Source organism: Carex rostrata, chromosome 18 (assembly GCF_964058835.1).
Source record: "Carex rostrata chromosome 18, lpCarRost1.2, whole genome shotgun sequence".
Lineage (NCBI taxonomy): Eukaryota > Viridiplantae > Streptophyta > Magnoliopsida > Poales > Cyperaceae > Carex > Carex rostrata.
In genome coordinates, this window is record NC_135935.1 from 8,174,171 (window position 1) to 8,193,635 (window position 19,465).

The 19,465-nt window shown below is 34.3% G+C and overlaps 1 protein-coding gene across 1 annotated transcript; it reads left to right on the forward strand.

Moving 5' to 3' along the window:
- The first annotated feature begins 9,597 nt into the window (after nt 1-9,597).
- On the forward strand, nt 9,598-16,960 carry LOC144569143 (nucleotide pyrophosphatase/phosphodiesterase-like). The gene is made up of 12 exons (XM_078319342.1): nt 9,598-9,884; nt 13,406-13,497; nt 13,720-13,786; nt 14,023-14,142; nt 14,241-14,333; nt 14,448-14,577; nt 14,727-14,808; nt 14,914-15,046; nt 15,249-15,454; nt 15,800-15,925; nt 16,147-16,456; nt 16,575-16,960. Exons 1-12 carry the CDS (start codon nt 9,702-9,704, stop codon nt 16,878-16,880), a joined length of 1,848 nt encoding a protein of 615 aa, XP_078175468.1. The 5' UTR covers nt 9,598-9,701; the 3' UTR covers nt 16,881-16,960.
- The last annotated feature ends 2,505 nt before the right edge of the window (nt 16,961-19,465 follow it).

Here is a 19,465-nt window from a genome sequence, read left to right on the forward strand (position 1 = left end):
TTTGACGAAGAAGTCTAAAAGCTTGACTTCGTCAGATGCGAAGAAGAACCATGTGTATACAGAAAGACTAGTGGGAGTGCCATCGCTTTTCTTATCCTATATGTAGATGACATACTACTAATGGGAAATGATATTCCTCTTTTGCAACAAGCCAAGTCTTCGTTGAAGAAAGTCTTTTCAATGAAAGACTTGGGCGAGGCTGTCTATATACTAGGCATAAAGATCTATCGAGATAGATCAAATAGACTTATAGGTTTAAGTCAAAGCACGTACATTGACAAAGTGCTGAATCGATTCAGCATGCAGGATTCTAAGAGAGGATTCCTGCCAATGTCTCATAGTGTTCAGCTAAGCAAGACTCAGTGTCCTTCGACAACTGATGAGCGAAGCATTATGAGTAGAGTACCATACGCTTCGGCTATTGGCTCTATCATGTACGCCATGTTGTGCACTCGCCCTGATGTCTCGTACGCTTTGAGTGTGACGAGTAGATATCAGGCTAATCCAGGCAAATAGCACTGGATTGCTGCAAAGAATATCCTTAAGTACTTGAGAAGAACTAAGGATATGTTTCTCGTCTACGGTGGTGATTCCGAGCTTGTGATTAATGGTTACACTGACGCCAGTTTCCAAACTGATCGTGATGACTCAAGATCACAGTCTGGGTATGTGTTCATACTCAACGGTGGTGATGTGAGCTGGAAGAGTTCAAAGCAAGATACTACAGCAGACTCAACCACCGAAGCAGAGTACATAGCTGCATCCGAGGCAGCTAAAGAGGGTTTCTGGATCAAGAAGTTCCTTAGCGAACTTGGAGTGGTTCCCAGTGTTCAAGGCCCTGTGGACCTCTACTGTGACAACAATGGAGCTATAGCTCAGGCCAAAGAACCGAGATCGCACTCGAAATCCAAGCATGTTCTACGGCGTTTTCACCTGATACGAGAGATCGTAAATAGAGGTGATGTAAAGATATGTAGAGTTGACACAGTCAGCAACACAGCTGATCCACTCACGAAACCTCTTCCTCAAGCCAAGCACCAGATGCATATTGCCTCTATGGGTCTGAGACACATAGGAGACTGGCTATGAGTTTTTCTTTAGATCTACGAGATTTTTAGAATACTAGAGATTTGTGTAACTAGGGCCTACGATGATTGGCTCCTAGCTTAAGTGGGAGATTGTTAGTTTGTAATAATCTAGAAGTCAATAATACGATAAGTTAATCATAAAGCTTTGTTCATGAATTGAATGTTTATTTATATATCATTTTGTTGCCTTGAGTATTATTGAAATTATGGATCATTTCGAGTTCATGACTGAAATTGTGAAACTCCATAATATAGATAATATATACTCTTAAAAGTCACTGACTAAGGTAATTAGCAGGAACACTAATTACCGCGATAAGGTTAGCATGTGGATTAAAAGATGGTTAAGTTTTACAAACCACCTGACACGAGATGTCATTTTAATCACATGGATACATGTTCTAGGAACATGGTATTTGACAGACCCCGAATGAAACATTAAATAGAATTGTGTTCGTGTCATTTATGTTTTCATTCAGTGTCAAAGTTCTACAGTATGAGGTATTTATCGTTCCCACTAAGAAATATATATGAGTAAGTGTTATCTAACGCTGTCCGTAAAAAGCAGCCATAACGGTAGCATTTCCATATATATAACTTAGCTGAGGAAGTGATAGTCTGCCAAGAATACTATTTGTCCCTCGTATCTCTATACGAGCTATAGCATCACTGGGCCCCTTGATAGAGTTAGATTATCTGCATGCGGTATAATTACAAGAGTAATTATATTTGATAATCTACTCAAGATCAAGAAAAGATACAGTTACCAAGGATGACACACATCTACCTTGAAACTGATCTGATAGCTATGAGACAGAAGAACTGACACGAGTAAATTGTTTATTGGATCGTGATATTGTACAGTACAGCATCATCTGTGTAATTGGATGGTCATGATGTGTTGCCAGATGCCACCCATGACTAACAGAAGTTAAAACAGTTTTAACTCTGTTTACCAACATAACACAGATCCTATTGGGTCACACCATATAGGAGCTACTCGGAGAATCTTACTGATTAATTATAAATTGATTATAATTAATATTAAGATGGTTATAATTAATTATACGTGATATAATTAAATTATAAATGTCATTTAGAATGACAAGCAGAAACAACGGTTAATTTATAAACGTACACGTTACGTTGTATAAAAGTTACCGAAAAATAACCGAAAAGAAATATAATTGTACATGACAATTATATATATATGATTTGGAATTTTAATTGTTAATTATGGGTTTGAATTATGGATTTAAAAGCCCAAAATAATCAAAGCCTTAATTAAAATTAAAAGCCCAAAAGTCAAAGCCCAAAATCAAAGCCCAACACTATTCATGCCTTAATGGACCAAGGGTAAAATGGTCTTTTTACCTTGGTGCCGACTTCCCATGTGTTGACATGTGTCATGTGAGGTGGCAAGGGTATTTTGGTCATTTCACATGATAAAAGGATGAGGTGTCAAGGGCTTTTGGTAAATAGATTTGTTTTGAGGGGTATTTTGGTCTTTTGCCAACCTCCTCAAAAGTTTATAAATAGAGGGGTAGGGGTAGAGAGAAAGACTCACTAATTCACGTGTTAATCTGATTACTTCGTTAATCGGTTTTTCTCTCTTCCTTGATTTCGGTTATTTCGAGATTAGGAAATAATATATTTTGTGTAATCCTGCGGTTTAGCTTTTAAGCAAAACCGAGTTACTTCGGGACACAAATATATTTATTTCATCATTTTCTCGGTGAATAGTGTTTCTGCAGAATTCCGCAGTTTACGGTATTTCTGGCAGAAGAAGTAAATCGCTCTCCGGTTAGTCCTGGTGGATAACCAATAGAGGTATCACACGTGTGATACTGCGAGTCGATTCCATCCCTGGTGAGGCTCTACTCGCTCGGTCTGCATTCCAACTGAGATTTGGAATCAAGGTATAAATTGTTATATTAATCTATTTAATTTGTAAATAGATTTAATGCTTTAGAAAATCAATTATGGAGTAGATCTGTAAATAGGATTAAACGAATCTTCTTGATTCATTTAATCCGTAGCTTAAGTTAGATGTAAAATTTTTTGTTTTACTCTTTCCGCAGCTTAAGCTAATTAAATGGGTTTGAACCGTTCCTCATAACCCAACATCTTCTTCTAGATTGCCATTTAGAAACGCAGTTTTAACATCCATTTGATGCAATTCCAAATCTAAACTGGCAACCATAGCTAGTATCAACCGTATGGAAGTAAATCTTACAACAGGAGAGAAAGTCTCTTCGTAGTCTATCCCTTCTTGCTGTGTATACCCCTTAGCAACAAGACGTGCCTTATACCTCTCAATTGAGCCGTCAGCTAGACGTTTAATCTTGAGAACCCATTTGTTCCCAATTGCCTTGCGTCCTTCAGGGAGATCAACTAATTCCCAAACACTATTTGATCTCATTGACTCCATTTCTTCTTCCATTGCTTTCATCCATTTCTCTTTAGCAGGACAAGTGAGAGCCTCTCGAATATTTCTTGGCTCTTCTTCATCTTGCATGACGATCATGTAAGATTCATTTTCGATTGGAAAATGACGTTTAGGGACTCTAGCACGATTGCTATGCCTAATTTGTGATTGTGCTGAACTTGGCTCAGCATCATCTACAGACTTGCTCCCACTTGGATGAGATACTGTTGGAGGTTCAGGAATATGCACCAAACAATTTGCAACAATCAAATCATCTTGCTCCTCCTCTACTTCATATAGAGAAAATTCCTGACCTATCTCACCCTTTCTTGGAAATTCATTTTCCAAGAAAATGACATCTCGGGACTCAAATTCTGTTACACTCCCACTCGATTGTTCACCAATGAACACATAACCTTTGGAATATTCAGAATATCGTATAAATATACTCTTTTTACCTCATGGACCCAATTTACCATGTTGATGAGACGAATCATGAACAAAGGCAGCGCATCCCCAAGGTCTCAGATTACTAAGATCTGGTTTTCTATTAGTCCAAAGTTCGTAAGGAGTTGAAGAAACAGATTTAGAAGGTACACGATTTAGAATATAGGCAGCAGTCAATAATGCATCACCCCAAAAATTAATTGGCAGATTTGCTTGAGCCATCATTGACCTAACCATTTCCAAAAGAGTCCGATTTCTCCTTTCAGCCACTCCGTTTTGCTGTGGAGTATATGGCATGGTTAGTTGCCTTAGTATTCCTTTTTCTTCGCACATTTGTTTGAACTCATCAGACAAATATTCGCGACCGCGATCCGTTCTTAAGGCCTTAACCTTTCTGTCTAATTGATTTTCACATAAAGTTATAAATTTCGTGAAACAAGAAAGAGCTTCAGATTTATGAGATATCAAATAGACGTGACCATATCGCGTATAATCATCAATGAAGGTGATAAAGTATCTACCTCCATGTCGTGCCCTCACATTCATTGGTCCACAAATGTCAGAATGAATTAATTGCAATGGAAATTCAGATCTGGTTCCTGTTCCAAATGGTTTTCTTGCCATTTTTCCTTTTAAACAATTTTCACATGTTGGTAGACTAACCCTTTCAATTTGGCCTAACATGCCTTCCTTGGCTAATCTATCCATCCGTTGCTGTCCAATATGGCCTAATCTCATGTGCCATACATTCACATCAACATTTTCATCAGCATATGATGTAAATAAAGAAAAATGGGTATTATAAGAAGTCATCACATTAATAACATCCAGAATAATAAAACCATTCAATACATATCCATAACCATAACACACATCATCCAGATACAACTTAATACTAGTACCACACATGTTCAAAGTAAATCCAAATCTAAGAAGAACTACTACAGATACAAGATTTCGTCGAATGTCAGGTGCAAAGAGAACATCATGTAAGAGGAGGGTTCGACCATCACGCATATCCAACTTGCATGTGCCTATACCCTTGACTGGTACACGAGAGTTGTTTCCTACATAAAGCCATTTTGAACCTTGCGGAATTCGACAAAAATCCACAAACAAATCACGGTCTTTGGCTACATGGTCTGTTGCCCCTGAGTCTACAGTCCACAAAGGATGAGAATCGGCAATAAAAACAGAACTGGAAACATATGAAAAATATGAAAGTTTTTCTATAATTTGTACCTTGCGGGGCTCTTTGCATTCACGAGCATAGTGACCCTTCTTGCCACAATTGAAACACTTGATCTTGGCCTTATTATGCTTCTTAAAATTCTGAGAAGCCTTTCCCTTGCCACAATCTTGCCCCTTATGCTTTTTCTCTTGTTTGCCCTTGTGACCATAATTTGACTTACGCTTCTGGCCTTGCCCTCCATGAGAGCTTGAACCAGCCAAATGCACAGCAGATTCAGTTTCTTGAGGCTTGGATGCCTCAATACGATCTTCCTCAAGTTCCAGATGCCTTGCTGCATCATTGAGAGTTTTAATACTCTCATTGTGGGTCAGATTCACCTTCATGTGTTCCCAAGTATGAGGAAGTGAACGAATCACTGCTTGAAGTTGTTGCTCTTCAGTCAAAACATGGCCAGCGTCCTTCAACTCACTAATCATATTTGACATCTCCCTGAGATGTTGCCGCATGCTATGATTAGGACGCTTCTTGTAAGTGTCAAACTTGATGGTGAGTTGTCTCAGTTTTGTAACAGAAGTTCCACCAAACTTCTGCTTCAAAGCAAGCCACATCTCTTTTGCAATCTCATGTTGCCTAAACTCACGCATCACATCATTATCCATACTGCTCAGCAATGTAATACGAGCAATGGAGTTCTTCTTTTTCCAGGACTCATATGCAGCACTATCAGCAATGTGCTTTGCAGTTGTACCTTTTTCTGGTTCGGTTAGAATATGATCCAGGACCGAAAGAACCTCTTGTTATTCCAGGACATACTGAATTTTCATGGCCCAAATTTCATAATTATCGCCATTCAGTTTTTCACCCTTATTGAGTTCTGCCACAATATTCCTAGATGCAGATGCCATTTCACTAAGAATTTACAATTAAACTAAGTTAGGACATATCACAGTTTTGATGACTTAATACAAATTATTTAATACCTAGCATAACAATTCTAGTTTTACATCAACTGTGAAATAATTTAATAATAATAAAACTTATAGATTAAAATCGAAAGATCACTAAGTTTCACAATCATCATTTAATTCTATAAATTTTATTACTATCAATTATTCACTATGCAAAACTCCCACTAGAAATTATACATTTAATGTATAATTTTAACAAAAAAAAATTATGTAAACAGATTAAAAAAAAATCCGTATAATCCAAAAAAAAATTCCATGAAAATAGATATAATATATTATATAATATATAATATATACAAACAAAAAAATCCTGTTGCAAAGTAGAGAAAAATCTGTTTTATAGTGTATATAATATATAGAATGAATAATAGAACAAGAAATAGCATGTGGCATAGTGGTAAGATCATTGTTTCCCAAGTGACCCAACCGGGTTCAAGCCCCAGCGGCTTCAAAATGGAATTTTTTTCGCGGTTCACCATCCCGGAATGGACCAAGTCTATTTAGTTTGAACCGATGCATACAACCTCTCCATTTCAAACAGTAATGGACCTCCATTGGCGCTGGTTGAAATAGAAATGGATTCTATACAATCCAGAAGTATAAAAATTGTACACACCGATCATGAACCATCAAATCCGAAAATTCTTGAGAAAAAATGGTTCTTTGGACGGTTGTGATTCATTTGGACCAAAAAATTGTCCAACCAGTTGTATTAGATCCATAATAAACTAAAATGCAAGGTTTTGCTTTGCATCTCCCATTTCCACTATACAACATCACTGTTTTGCAATGCATATCCAAAAGATGCATTTAAAAAATCTCCAAAACAATGAATACAAATATAAAACGTATTTATATCTGAAAAAATAATTTTATAAAACGTATTTATTTTTTATAAAACCTATTTTATAAAAATTTGTGAATCAGAAAATACGTATTTTAAAAAAAAATTTGTGAATCAAATCTTAAAATTAATTTTCGGAATATTTTCAGAAAACTGAAATTATTTAAAGAAAATAAAATCAGAAAATTTTCGGAGAAAAAAAAATTAATTATAACAGATTTTAAAAAATCTATTTTATAAAAATTTGTGAATCAAATCTTAAAATTAATTTTCGGAAATTCTCCAAAAAATCTGAAAATTTCTTTACAATTAATTTTCGGAATATTTTCAGAAAACTGAAATTATTTAAAGAAAATAATTATCAGAAAAACGTGTGAATTAAAACCAGAATACATGCCATAACTAGTGCTCTAATACCAATGTTAATTAACGGATAGAACTTACAAAATACTCCGTTAATCTTCGTGCGGAAGCGGATCTTGCGAGTGGAGCAGTATCACTGGTTCTGCAAGGAATCACAAGCCGAAGCCGGAAGCCCTGCGTTTTCCACGACCTAAAACCTTCAATCCTTAACAGAGTGCTTCTTGGTGCTCTCTATCTTTTCTCTCTATTTTTGGCTGTTACTATTCACACGTTTTTCTGATTATTTATGTTCAGTAACTGAGAGAGAGAGAGAGAGGGATTGGGTTTATATAAAAACCAATGCATCTCTTCATTATGGATAAGCACATTTTTATAACGGGTCAGGTTTTGGATTCGGGTTTCCCATAACAGACGTATTATTTAATTAATCCAACAGTTTAAGACGGATTTGATTCTGAATTTTAATATCCGTTTATTATTTGTATCCATATTCGTATTCGTATCCGCTCATTGAAAGACAGATACGTATTTGGTATTAGCATTACCCGCTCCGTTTTCACTCCTACTACTCTTCCTAGAACTGGACTGATGCTATAAAATTTCTTTCGAGTAACAAAACAACGTCTATGAAGATATGTAGCTTTTGATTTCCGAAGAAATCTCTTTCGAGTAATAAACAAACCTTCGAAAGTTCCCAAGCATAGAATCAGCACACATGCATGGATACCTAGTAATACCAAATTGGTAATGAAAAAAATACATCTTTGGAAAATATTATTGTGAAAGATAGAGGCAGAGCCATACTTTTTGATTTATGGAGAGAATAATAATCAATTTGACAATACTATGTGCTCTAAATTATATAAAAGCAAACTTGAAGGATTGGTCGTTGCAGCTGCATATCTTTTATGATATGAATATGATCAACGACTTATCGATGATGAGCCAGAGCCAGCAGCATCTATGCCGCTTGATGTCATACGCGCACATTCTCTCTCGAACAAGTCAATAGCTCATAAATTAATTTATTGGTTCAAGTGCAAGTAACTAGTATGCTCGCGGCATCGTTCCAAAGAAAATTGCAGGGAGAGAATGATTAGAAGACTTTAAATCCCCAAGTCTACCAACGAGTGATTACGAAGTCTCCGATGGAATAAGCGCAAGCATTATTCCTCTTCTAGTCTTATTCTTTTCTGCATGTGGCTTTCTTTGCTCTTGTGTTCCGTGTACCAAGTTATGCGTATCAGTATACAATTCGGTACATTAATAGCTTTGCTCAAGTGAAAACAGCAGATCAATTAATGCTCCCAGTTTACTAATAATTCTGCCTTACCTCTCTGGTCTCCGTTGCAAACAGCAATTAATGCTCGGATCCCCTAAATTATATATATATTTTTATAATTAAACATCCAAATTCCAAACCTTCTCTTACGTCGTTGGGCTCTCGGGCTTTAAATGGAATCTTCTCAACAAGGCATTTTTTTTGTCAAGTTAAAAATCTTTTTAATAACATATTTAGGTGAAATTTACAATCAAAATTAAAATATTAGTATTTAGATATTAAACGATTATATAAATTGCACGACTATAGTTATACTAAATTTAGATAAGAATATCCGTCAAAACAAAATTAGAATTAAATAATTAATAGACTATCTCTTCTATATTAATATAATTGGGCTATTCAATTTTTTTTTATTAATAGACTAATGTGGATAAAATTAATTAATTGATGGAATAAAAAACGCTTGTCCAATTATGTATCTTGAAGCTACATTGATATATATATTTCAAGCTAATTAAATATGAAGGTTCCTAATTATTGTTTAGGAAGCAATCCAGTGTTTACCTAATGCAATTTGGATACTAGCACAAAATTAAAAAATTATCAGATCCACACGAATCTTAATATGTCGGAAAAATGAGTAATGTATATGGTGAACTAATTAAAATTTTATATATACTTCACACTTATTTTGTCCTGAAAAAATTACTATAAATAAAAATATAATTTAAAAAAGTAATCCTTTGTACATTTTTAATGCATTCAAAATTATACTTTTAAACGAGATACTTCTTTTAACGGGTCAATATTTTCATTTTTACTTATAAATTCTCAATTCATACCATCGCCAAAACGACCTAAATCTTTTTATTTATTTATTACATTCCATCCAATTATAGTATCGGATCCAAATGTAGGTAGACTTCAACGGTACCCGCTACCGTTATAATAAAGTCGAACAAAATAGCATCTCTATTCTCCGCACTCTCTTCTCCACCTACCTATAAAAACCCCACTATTCCCAATTATTTTGACAAAGAAAGCTTGGGGGGTTTCATAAAAGAAAAGAAAGGGAGAGATTAGGAAATGAAGAGACACACTTTCTCTCTCCTCCCACTTCTGGGTTTGTTTCTGGCAGTAGTACTGACAGGTGGCGCAGCTGCGCATGGAGGAGATCAGCCTCTGGCAAATATTGCAATTCACCGTGCCAGAATTGCGCTTGATGTCAAGGCTTACATCAAGGCTTCTCCCTATGTTTTGGGACAAAAGGTATGCATTCAATCATTAAACTATTTTCTCTTTAAATTTTGAACGGTTATTTCCGTAGTTAAATTGGTTACCTTTCTGTGATTCCTGTTGGTTCAAAGGGGTGTGGGTTTTTTCTTCTCCATTTGTAATTGAAATGGAGTTAGTTTGGGAAGTTAGCTTTTGAATCGAGATTTTTGAAGAACCCAGAAAAGACTAAGAGTAGAGTGGGAAAAATGACACGGAGGAGCCGTTTTCGTCATAGAATGGTACAGTTACGGTACAGAACGACACGACACGCATGTCATATATGTACTGTACTGTGACTCATGTGTCTCGTGTTGTGATCATTCGCGTGCCGTGATCATTTTTTAAAATTTTGACAACGCACGACATGGCATGTCACGTGAAAGATCTAGCTACGTCACGGCACGACACGTAGTTACGCGAGTCACATGTAATTAGAACCATTAGATATTGATTAAATGATGAATATTGAATAAACTAACTTAAATTATGATTTAAATGGTCACGCGAGGCACATTTGATCACATCACGTTTAGGCACGGCATGACTCACGTGACGTGACCATTTGCGCGCTGCGACTATCCCTTAATATTTTAGATACGTGAAAAATTAACTTTAGCACGGCGAGACCAAAATCACGACGTATTAGTCACGGCATGTCACGTTATTTTTTCCAGTCTAGAAAGTAGAGTATAGATATCTCCTTTAGCACATATCTAGTTCATTTTTCATTTAGAAGCAAATTGGCGAGAGGAATATTTTAGGCAAGAAAATGACAGTTACCAAATGTTACACAGTAGAGTACAAAAATGTAATATCTGTTTCCCATTCGTCTGCCATGTTTTGCTGTTTTCGTCAAATGGAGCAAGTTTCCAGTTTGTTCTAACTGGAGACGATTAGTAACAATTACTAGTTCTTGTTTTACTGGTGTCGACAAATTTCGACAGTTGGAAAAGTTGACTGGCCAGTGAAGTGCGAAAGCCGTATTATGGCTTATAGAATTAATAATAGACCATGTCTAAACAAGGTTTTGCCATAAACCCCGGAGGAATGCAAATATGCAATGAGGTTTGCTTTGTTATTATAAGAATTTATTAATAGACCAGCTTATTTATTTATTTATTATTTCTTTAATAACCAACCGACCTTGCTATTATGAAAAACTAATAATAAACACGGAGCCTCTAATATTATTATAACAATAAAATAAATTTAAATAAACAAAATGAAAACATTAAAATAATTTTAATATATTTTTATACAATATTTAAATTCTTATTGATTGATATTTTTAAAAAGCATAAAAATAGCTTTTCTAATTGATGTTATGATCTTAAAAAATATATTATACAATTTTAAATGGCTGAATTAAGTAGAAAATAAAGGATGGGGAGAAGAAGGGATTTAAAAAAAATATATATGTATTGTTATAATTGTAATATACAATATCCAGAAGAAAAAAAAGTAATATATTGCTATATATTGTTATAAATGTACAATATTCCACGTCATTTTTCTAAATATTTAAATCTTAATTTTCGAAATATTAAATACAAGAATTAGACTAGGACAACAGATATAATTATATATAATTCAATATTAGATTAGAGATGTTGTAAACACATTTATTCAATTCAATATTGGTAGCTGCTACCAATTTTTCAAAAAAAAAAGACAACAGATATAATTATCAAAAATAAAAAATAAAATTGTAGATATATTTTCTATAATATAGGTAGGTTGTGTATTACATTTAATCTAATTTGAATTATTAATTGTTTAAACTACTTAATGGATATTCATCAATTTTATAATTACATCAAATCTTTTTAATTTTAATTAATTATATTATATAATCGATTGTAACATCCATCAATAAAATTTGTTATTGGTACAAGTTTTTCCTCCTACAAAAAGGGGAAAAAAAATAAAAGGTAAGAAAAAATTACATCAAATCCATTGACCCACACAAATTCGTATCCTCTGCATTAACGGAACGTGGGTTAATAGATCTGGACCGTCCGATTGAGATTTGCACTAATATTAAAGAACTCCGTACGTCATAAATGTGAGCCGAATTGACTCCAATCAAGATCAGAAGATCTCTTTTGAGTTAATGCAAAAGATGCGGATTAGACGCACACTGCGCACACAGAATTCGTATCCTCTGCATTAAATCAAAAGGGAATCTTTTGAGTTAATGAATCTTGACCATCCGATCTCTTTTAAGATTCGTGCAAACTAGATCCACACTAATATTAAAGAATCGTATATCATAAGCAGGGGTCGGATTGGCTCCGTTTTAAATCAGACGGTTGAGATTCATTAACTCAAAAGATTCCTTTTTGAGTTAATGCAGAGATACGCTTTCGCGCACACAAGGATTGTAACATCCATGAATTCGTATCCTCTGAGATATCTCAAACTTTGCGTGACTTTTTGGAATTTATCAACCGTTTAAATAGTTTTACACGAATCTCAAAACAAAAATAATACTGGCCCCCTGCGCTATCCCCGAATAGGCACCGGACACATCGGTCACGCAAAAATTAAGATATCTCAGAGGATACGCACTCAACATCCATTGACTCACACACTGGCCATGTTGTTGGGCAGTTGTCATGTCCTGAGCTGTTGCTGTCACAAATGATTTTGATTTTCTGTGGCATGAAAAACATTAAATTAATATAAATGACCCATATTTGATCTTGCCAAAAGCCGATCAACGCACATCGCAGGATTGAAAAGAGAAAGCGCGCCTCAGGATATCAATCCCATCTCAGAATTGACTATTTTACTGGCTTCTCACTTCTCACTGTTCTCAGTGTCCCCTTCGTTGATCATTATATCATATCTAGGTTTTGACTTGCGTTCTTAGATAGGAACAGATATTTAGGTTAGGAGAAGGATTAATATGTTTTATGAAGTGAAGATTTTGTTTAACATAATTTTCATATAAAAATTTATGTGAAATTGTGAAGACTATATTTTTTTTTTAAAAATTTTTTTTATTACATTTTTAGATAGATAGAAAATTCATTGATCTAAAGATTTTAAATTACAAAAATTTGATTTTCAATATATCTAAAAAATATGGTGAAAAATTCTGAAAATATAAAACTTAGTATCTAAGTACATTTTAATATGAAGATAATGTTCAGTGCATTTGTTTTAGTTAATTAATTTATTCTATATTTTGTGGAGAAAAAATAACGATATGCAAATTTGGGTCTTTTTCAAATTTATTCTGATATAAATAATACTAAATATGTTTCCAGCCATAGCTACAGTTTCTTAATGCATCTTTCTTTTTATCTATTTTTTCTTTCAACTAATATTTCATGGGCTGAAAACTAATATTTCTGAAACACGCATGCAAAATGTTCAATGAAATGCGCATAAGGACACTGCAATTTCAATTCCATACACATAACGAGCCAATACTACAAATAAATCCTCATTTTATTTTGATAAATGTAATTCCCTGATTCATTTTTTCAATTTTCTGAAAATGTCAGGGAGAGGATACAGAGTGGGTAACGATCGAGTACTTCTCTCCAAATTCAACAATCAATGACTGGATTGGTGTCTTCTCTCCTGCAAATTTTAAGTATGTCTCTACACTCAACTTTCTCTATAATTTACTATGGAATTGCACTATAACATATTACCTAATTAATGTAAGCCTGCTTGTAGCTATACTGGTCATGTCTGAATAGTTTCAAACACAAATCTTGCTTATTTTTTATTTTTTCAATTTAAATGCTAATTTGCAATTTGGTTTCATCACCTTTGTAGTAAGGTATTATTAAACTATTCAAATTTATTACAGTTCATCGACATGTCCCGCTGTAAATATTGAAGGGCAGAACCCAGATATTTGCACTGCACCAATCAAGGTCTGTTAAAAACGAAACAATTATTTTTTATAGTTGTTGTAATTGATTAAATTTATATTAACTTCAATTTACATTTCTAATTTGCATTTATTTCTAACCTTCCTGGGGTCAATTTGACAAGGATCTAATTGTAAAAATATTGGTCTCAAGTCAAAAAGCCCATCATTCATATCAGCATTTTAATTGACACTAATGCTGATGTTGATACTGATACTGATATTGATTGCTGATTTTAGTACCAATTTGCGAACTACTCTTCTGGATATGTTAGCACTGGCAAGGGCTCAATAAAATTTCAATTGATCAATCAGAGATCAGACTTTTCATTTGCTTTATTCACTGGAGGTCTCTCAAAGGTGAGTTCTCTGAAAGTCTGAATATTATTAATTTCTATATATACAAAAATAATAATGATAATTTGCGAGATCTTACATTCTAAATTTATCTGTTCCAGCCAAGCCTTATAGCAGTATCTAATACAATTGCCTTCAAGAACCCGAAAGCACCTGTCTACCCCCGCCTTGCACAGGGCAAAGAATGGAATGAGGTTAGTCATCTATTTTTCTTCATCTTTTCTTCACAGATGAGGTGTAATTCTTAAAATAAATAAACAAATTAATAGATATGTTAACAGTATATTTTTGAACTTTGTCTCATACAGATGACTGTGACGTGGACAAGTGGGTATGACATAAGCGAGGCTTATCCATTTGTGGAATGGGGTATGCTGTGGACCCCACCAACACGAACCCCTGCTGGGACCCTCACCTTCAACCGTGGAAGCATGTGTGGTAAGTCTCTTATTTTAGTGCTACATTGATTTATATTTTCTTTCTTCTTTATGTGATATGCATGGAAATGATCTACACTAGATTATGAAAATCATCCACACATTACTTTATTGGAAATCTTCATGTTATTTTTTTGATGCGTTTTGAAGGTGAACCGGCACGTACAGTTGGCTGGAGAGATCCAGGTTTTATCCACACAAGTTTTCTCAAGGATTTGTGGCCCAATAAAGAGTATTGATAGAATCTCTTGACTGTAGCAAATTTATTTAGTTATTTATCTTTTAATTCTCAGAAGGTTGCTAAATTCATCAAATTAACTACAACTTGCTATTTTAGGTACTATTACAAGGTCGGACACCAGTTAAAAAATGGGACTATTGTGTACGGCAAGGGTTACACCTTCAAAGCATCTCCATTCCCTGGACAGAATTCATTGCAAAGAGTCATTATTTTTGGAGATATGGGGAAGGTTTGTTTGAACAAATTATACTGTTTTACATGAGAATTGTTTTTGAATTTTTAAAAAAAAAATTCAAATGTCAATTTAATTAACAGGGCCAGATATACGATTATTTTCTGCAATGTCAATACTTTCAAATGCAGGTGCATATGGATATGTAATTACGAAATCGGCTGTTGTGTTTGTTTTTAACATTACTATTATTTCCCAGGCTGAAAGGGATGGATCGAACGAGTATAGCAATTACCAGCCCGGATCACTTAATACGACTGATACCCTTGTCAAGGACCTGAACAACATAGACATAATCTTCCATATCGGAGATATTGTCTATGCAAATGGATACATCTCTCAGTGGGATCAGTTCACTGCTCAGGTTGAGGCTCTTACTGCCAAGGTTCCCTACATGCTCGCCAGGTTTTCATCTTTTCAGTTATTTTATATATATATATATATATATATATAAGCCCCCCTTTAACCTTGACACTATTTTTATTGAGTTGCCACTTGCGGGGATTGAACCTATGTCTCTCCGTAGAGAGGCATGGTCCATCACCATCTGTGCTATGCCTATGCCTACGATTTATCTTTTCAGTTTCTATAATTGGCATGGTGTCTGATATTAAAAGTACCTATAAATAATTTCTTCCTTTCGGTTGCTTAAATCAAGTCTCGTGCATTGTTTAAACTCCAATGGTAAGCTTCACAATTCGTCTTCCTTTTTAACATATGACTTTTCTTGTGTGATTTTACTGTATGCAGTGGTAACCATGAGAGAGATTGGCCTAATACTGGATCCTTCTATGCGGGTTTTGATTCAGGTGGTGAATGTGGTGTATTGGCCGAGACAATGTACTATGTACCAACTGAGAATAGAGCCAACTACTGGTAAGCTCATGGACACCTAACATTTATCCTTTTTCTCATGGCTGCTATGGCAGTCCTGAGATCTGTAGAATAGCATCTTGTGATGATGTCATCTGAATTTTATTTATCAATCCATGTAATTACAAAACGTGGTTGTGCACTGAACTGATTTCGATACAGCTTTGGAGTTAAAAAACAAGAACATTAACTCTTTACGCTTTTGTAAAAATATTTGCGAACAGGTACCAAACCGACTATGGTATGTTCAGGTTCTGCATTGCTGACACAGAGAACGACTGGAGGGAAGGCACAGAGCAATACAAGTTCATAGAGAAGTGCCTTTCAACAGTCGACAGGAAGCAGCAGCCATGGCTGATATTCATCGCCCATCGTGTGCTGGGTTACTCCTCAGGTGAATTCTACGCGAAAGAGGGATCCTATGCGGAGCCCATGGGCAGGGACAGCCTCCAAAATCTCTGGCAAAAGTACAGGGTTGACATGGCATTTTATGGGCATGTGCATAATTACGAGAGAACTTGCCCCGTTTATGAGGTATGGTTCTTTCTTATTTTCTTTGTTCGCCTAATTTACTGACAACTTGCTACTGAGAAGCAAGGTACAGTCGAACCTGTTATTCATATGTGTTTTTTTTGTACTCTTTTCTCAACAGAATCAATGTGTTAGCACTGAGAAGTCACATTACTCTGGTACAATGAATGGTACCATCCACGTAGTGGCAGGAGGTGGCGGGTCCCATACATCTGCCTTTTCAAACTCAACTCCTGTTTGGAGCATATACCGGGATGTGGATTATGGTTTTGTAAAACTAACAGCATTCAACCATTCTTCTCTCCTTTTCGAGTACAAGAAATCGAGCGATGGGAATGTGTATGATTCTTTTACAATCGACAGAGATTACAGAGATGTGTTGGCTTGTGTTGTTGATAGCTGCCCTCCCAATACCTTGGCCCATTAGAGGAACAAATTTCATTAGTACAAAAGTTAATTGCTGGTTATGTTACCCCAGTTTTGAGAAATAAAATTGGTGTTGCAAGTTAATTAAGCTTTTGAAATATTGCACTTGTTATGTGAATAGATTATGCGCTTGAATTTTCAATGTGAATCCAATAAAATTGGGAAGATCACCATATATATGCGAGTTGTTTTATTTTATTTTACATGAAATAAACGTTTTTGAAGCGCAAAACAAGAGGTAAGAAGCAAAAAAAGAAAAAAGGGTTATGGAACATAAATTATTTTATCAGTAGGTTCCAGTTCCAGCTCTCAATAAAGAAAGTTCTGTTTCAAAAAATTCAAAAGAACATTCGAAATATAATTTAAACTAAATAGAATCTGAACTGATGTATCATGTATGAATGAACAAAGCATTCTCTGTCATGCTTGGTTCTTTAAGACCATTTTGTGTCCCTGGAAGTAGTTGGGTATTAAATTTACAAGAAAAAAGAACTCCCATTGAGGCAACGAAGCTTACTTTTGATTAGAATTAATACTATCTTCCATTCTTCCTCATATCAACAATTCAACATTCTTTCTAAGACAAATAAATAATTATCCTATGTACCAAATTAATTATATCTCTCCCCTACAATGCCAAAATACAATACTCGGATTATCCTATGATTATCTTCTTGGTTGTAGTCTTAAAAATATAAATATTTAGCAACAACATGAGTTATGTATATTTTTTATTATATAATTTTATTTGACTCATCTCATCATTTTGTTATTTATCTTAAAATTTCTTCTAATGATTCGTTATGTATATTTTTTTATTATAATTGTAAACAGTTGTTAATGAACTGTAAACAGTTCAGTTCGCACCTTTTCGCTTATGACATCAAAAAATGATTTGACATACATATGATCATTACCTTATATCCGATACTCAATTCTTTCATACTCTCTCGCAAACACAAAAAAATAAAAAAAATTCTGCTGGGACTACCAATACTCGATTCTTTCATTCTTTCAAACGTCGTATTGGATTTTAATAAAAAAAAAAATCAATATTGTGGGCTAACCCATGCAGGGACAACATTTTTAATCAATCATGGATAGAAAAGAAAAATAGTAGATCTTAGATATGCATATATCGAACTCGTTTCCTTATTTTTTAGTATAATATTAAAATTAATTCTGACATACATCTAATTTATGGTACAATTTTCCGGAAAATATAATAAAATTTCAGCCAGAAAAAAAAAAGATATATTATTGATTCACCTTTTGAGTTTATATAGAACTTACATTCTTTCTAATAAGTCTCTAGAATTATCTATAATTCGTATTTACCAATAGGACCTAACAAAGATACAAATATTATTCAAATTAAAAAAAAATTATAGATGTGCTCGGAATAAAATAGATAGGCGTGTATCATATTTGAGTAAATTTAAAATTTAATTGCTCATTCGTCAAAAAATCATGCAAACTTTATCGTTATTATTTTAATTATTTTATGAAGACTAAAAGTATTTGAAATTAATTCAAATTCAGATACACATCCTATCTAAATAATTAAAAAAATCTACAATTTTTTTTAATTTGAATAACATTTTTCGAAATATATGCATCAATTAATATATTAGATGTATCATAAAAGTTGGATGTAATTAAGAATTATCCTAATATTAATTAATGATTGATAACCAATTACTCGATGCATGCTGTATCTATCTATCACAGGAAAGGAGAAGAATTATAAAATACCGTTTTAGCCATAATCAGTTGTATGTATCATGCAGAATCACAACTTACAAAATTTTTTATATATCAATTTAATATAAATCTTTGTTAAAAAGTAAATAAATAGTCTAATATAAAGTTAATTAACCATAGTAAAACACCCCTAATGAAGCAACCAAATTAAAAAGGGGGAGTTTCATGTATACCCCTCAAAAACTTCAAAATTACATATTTCCCACTCTAAATTTTAAAATTACATATTATCCCTATAAACTTCAAAAACTCACAAATTTATCTATTTTATTGTCTTTTATATTCTTTAAACTTGGACAAATCTTCTCTGGTCTTCTTCGTTGTGCAAACCCTCACCCCTCTCTCTCTCTCTCTCTCTCTCAGACACCAAAATGACACGTAGAGAAGCATCAGAAAGTATCATAGAGATAGTTTGCTCTGCCTTTTTAGAGTCTTGTTGCAAAGTTGTGATAATTCCCTTGTGTGAAGATAACATTCGACGCTTGGCCGACCGGTTGAAGTCGGAGCAGGAACGCATCATGAGGAGCACTGATTTGAGCAAAAAGGAGGGATTCATTTGGACGAAGAAATTGGTTAATTTGAAAAAAAGATCCGAGATTTTTTTCGCAACACACGAGAGCCGGAACCGGGCCAGTTTCTGTAGCTTTCTTTGTTTTCCATTTGACAACTACGTCGCTGCCACGCTACTTAAAAATTGGGAGAAGCTCGATGAAGAGGAACCTTCGGCATCATTGCCATCAGACAACACCGGTTATCATCAGCTCAGTCGTAAAAGCACAGCCCCGATTGGAGCTATCGAGGCTGAACTATGGAATCAAAATG

Coding starts and splice junctions, on each gene's coding strand:
- LOC144569143 (XM_078319342.1), top strand. CDS start 9,702: ATGAAGAGACACACTTTCTCTCTCCTCCCACTTCTGGGTTTGTTTCTG. Junction 9,885..13,405: donor CCTATGTTTTGGGACAAAAG/GTATGCATTCAA, acceptor TGAAAATGTCAG/GGAGAGGATACAGAGTGGGT. Junction 14,334..14,447: donor AGGGCAAAGAATGGAATGAG/GTTAGTCATCTA, acceptor TGTCTCATACAG/ATGACTGTGACGTGGACAAG.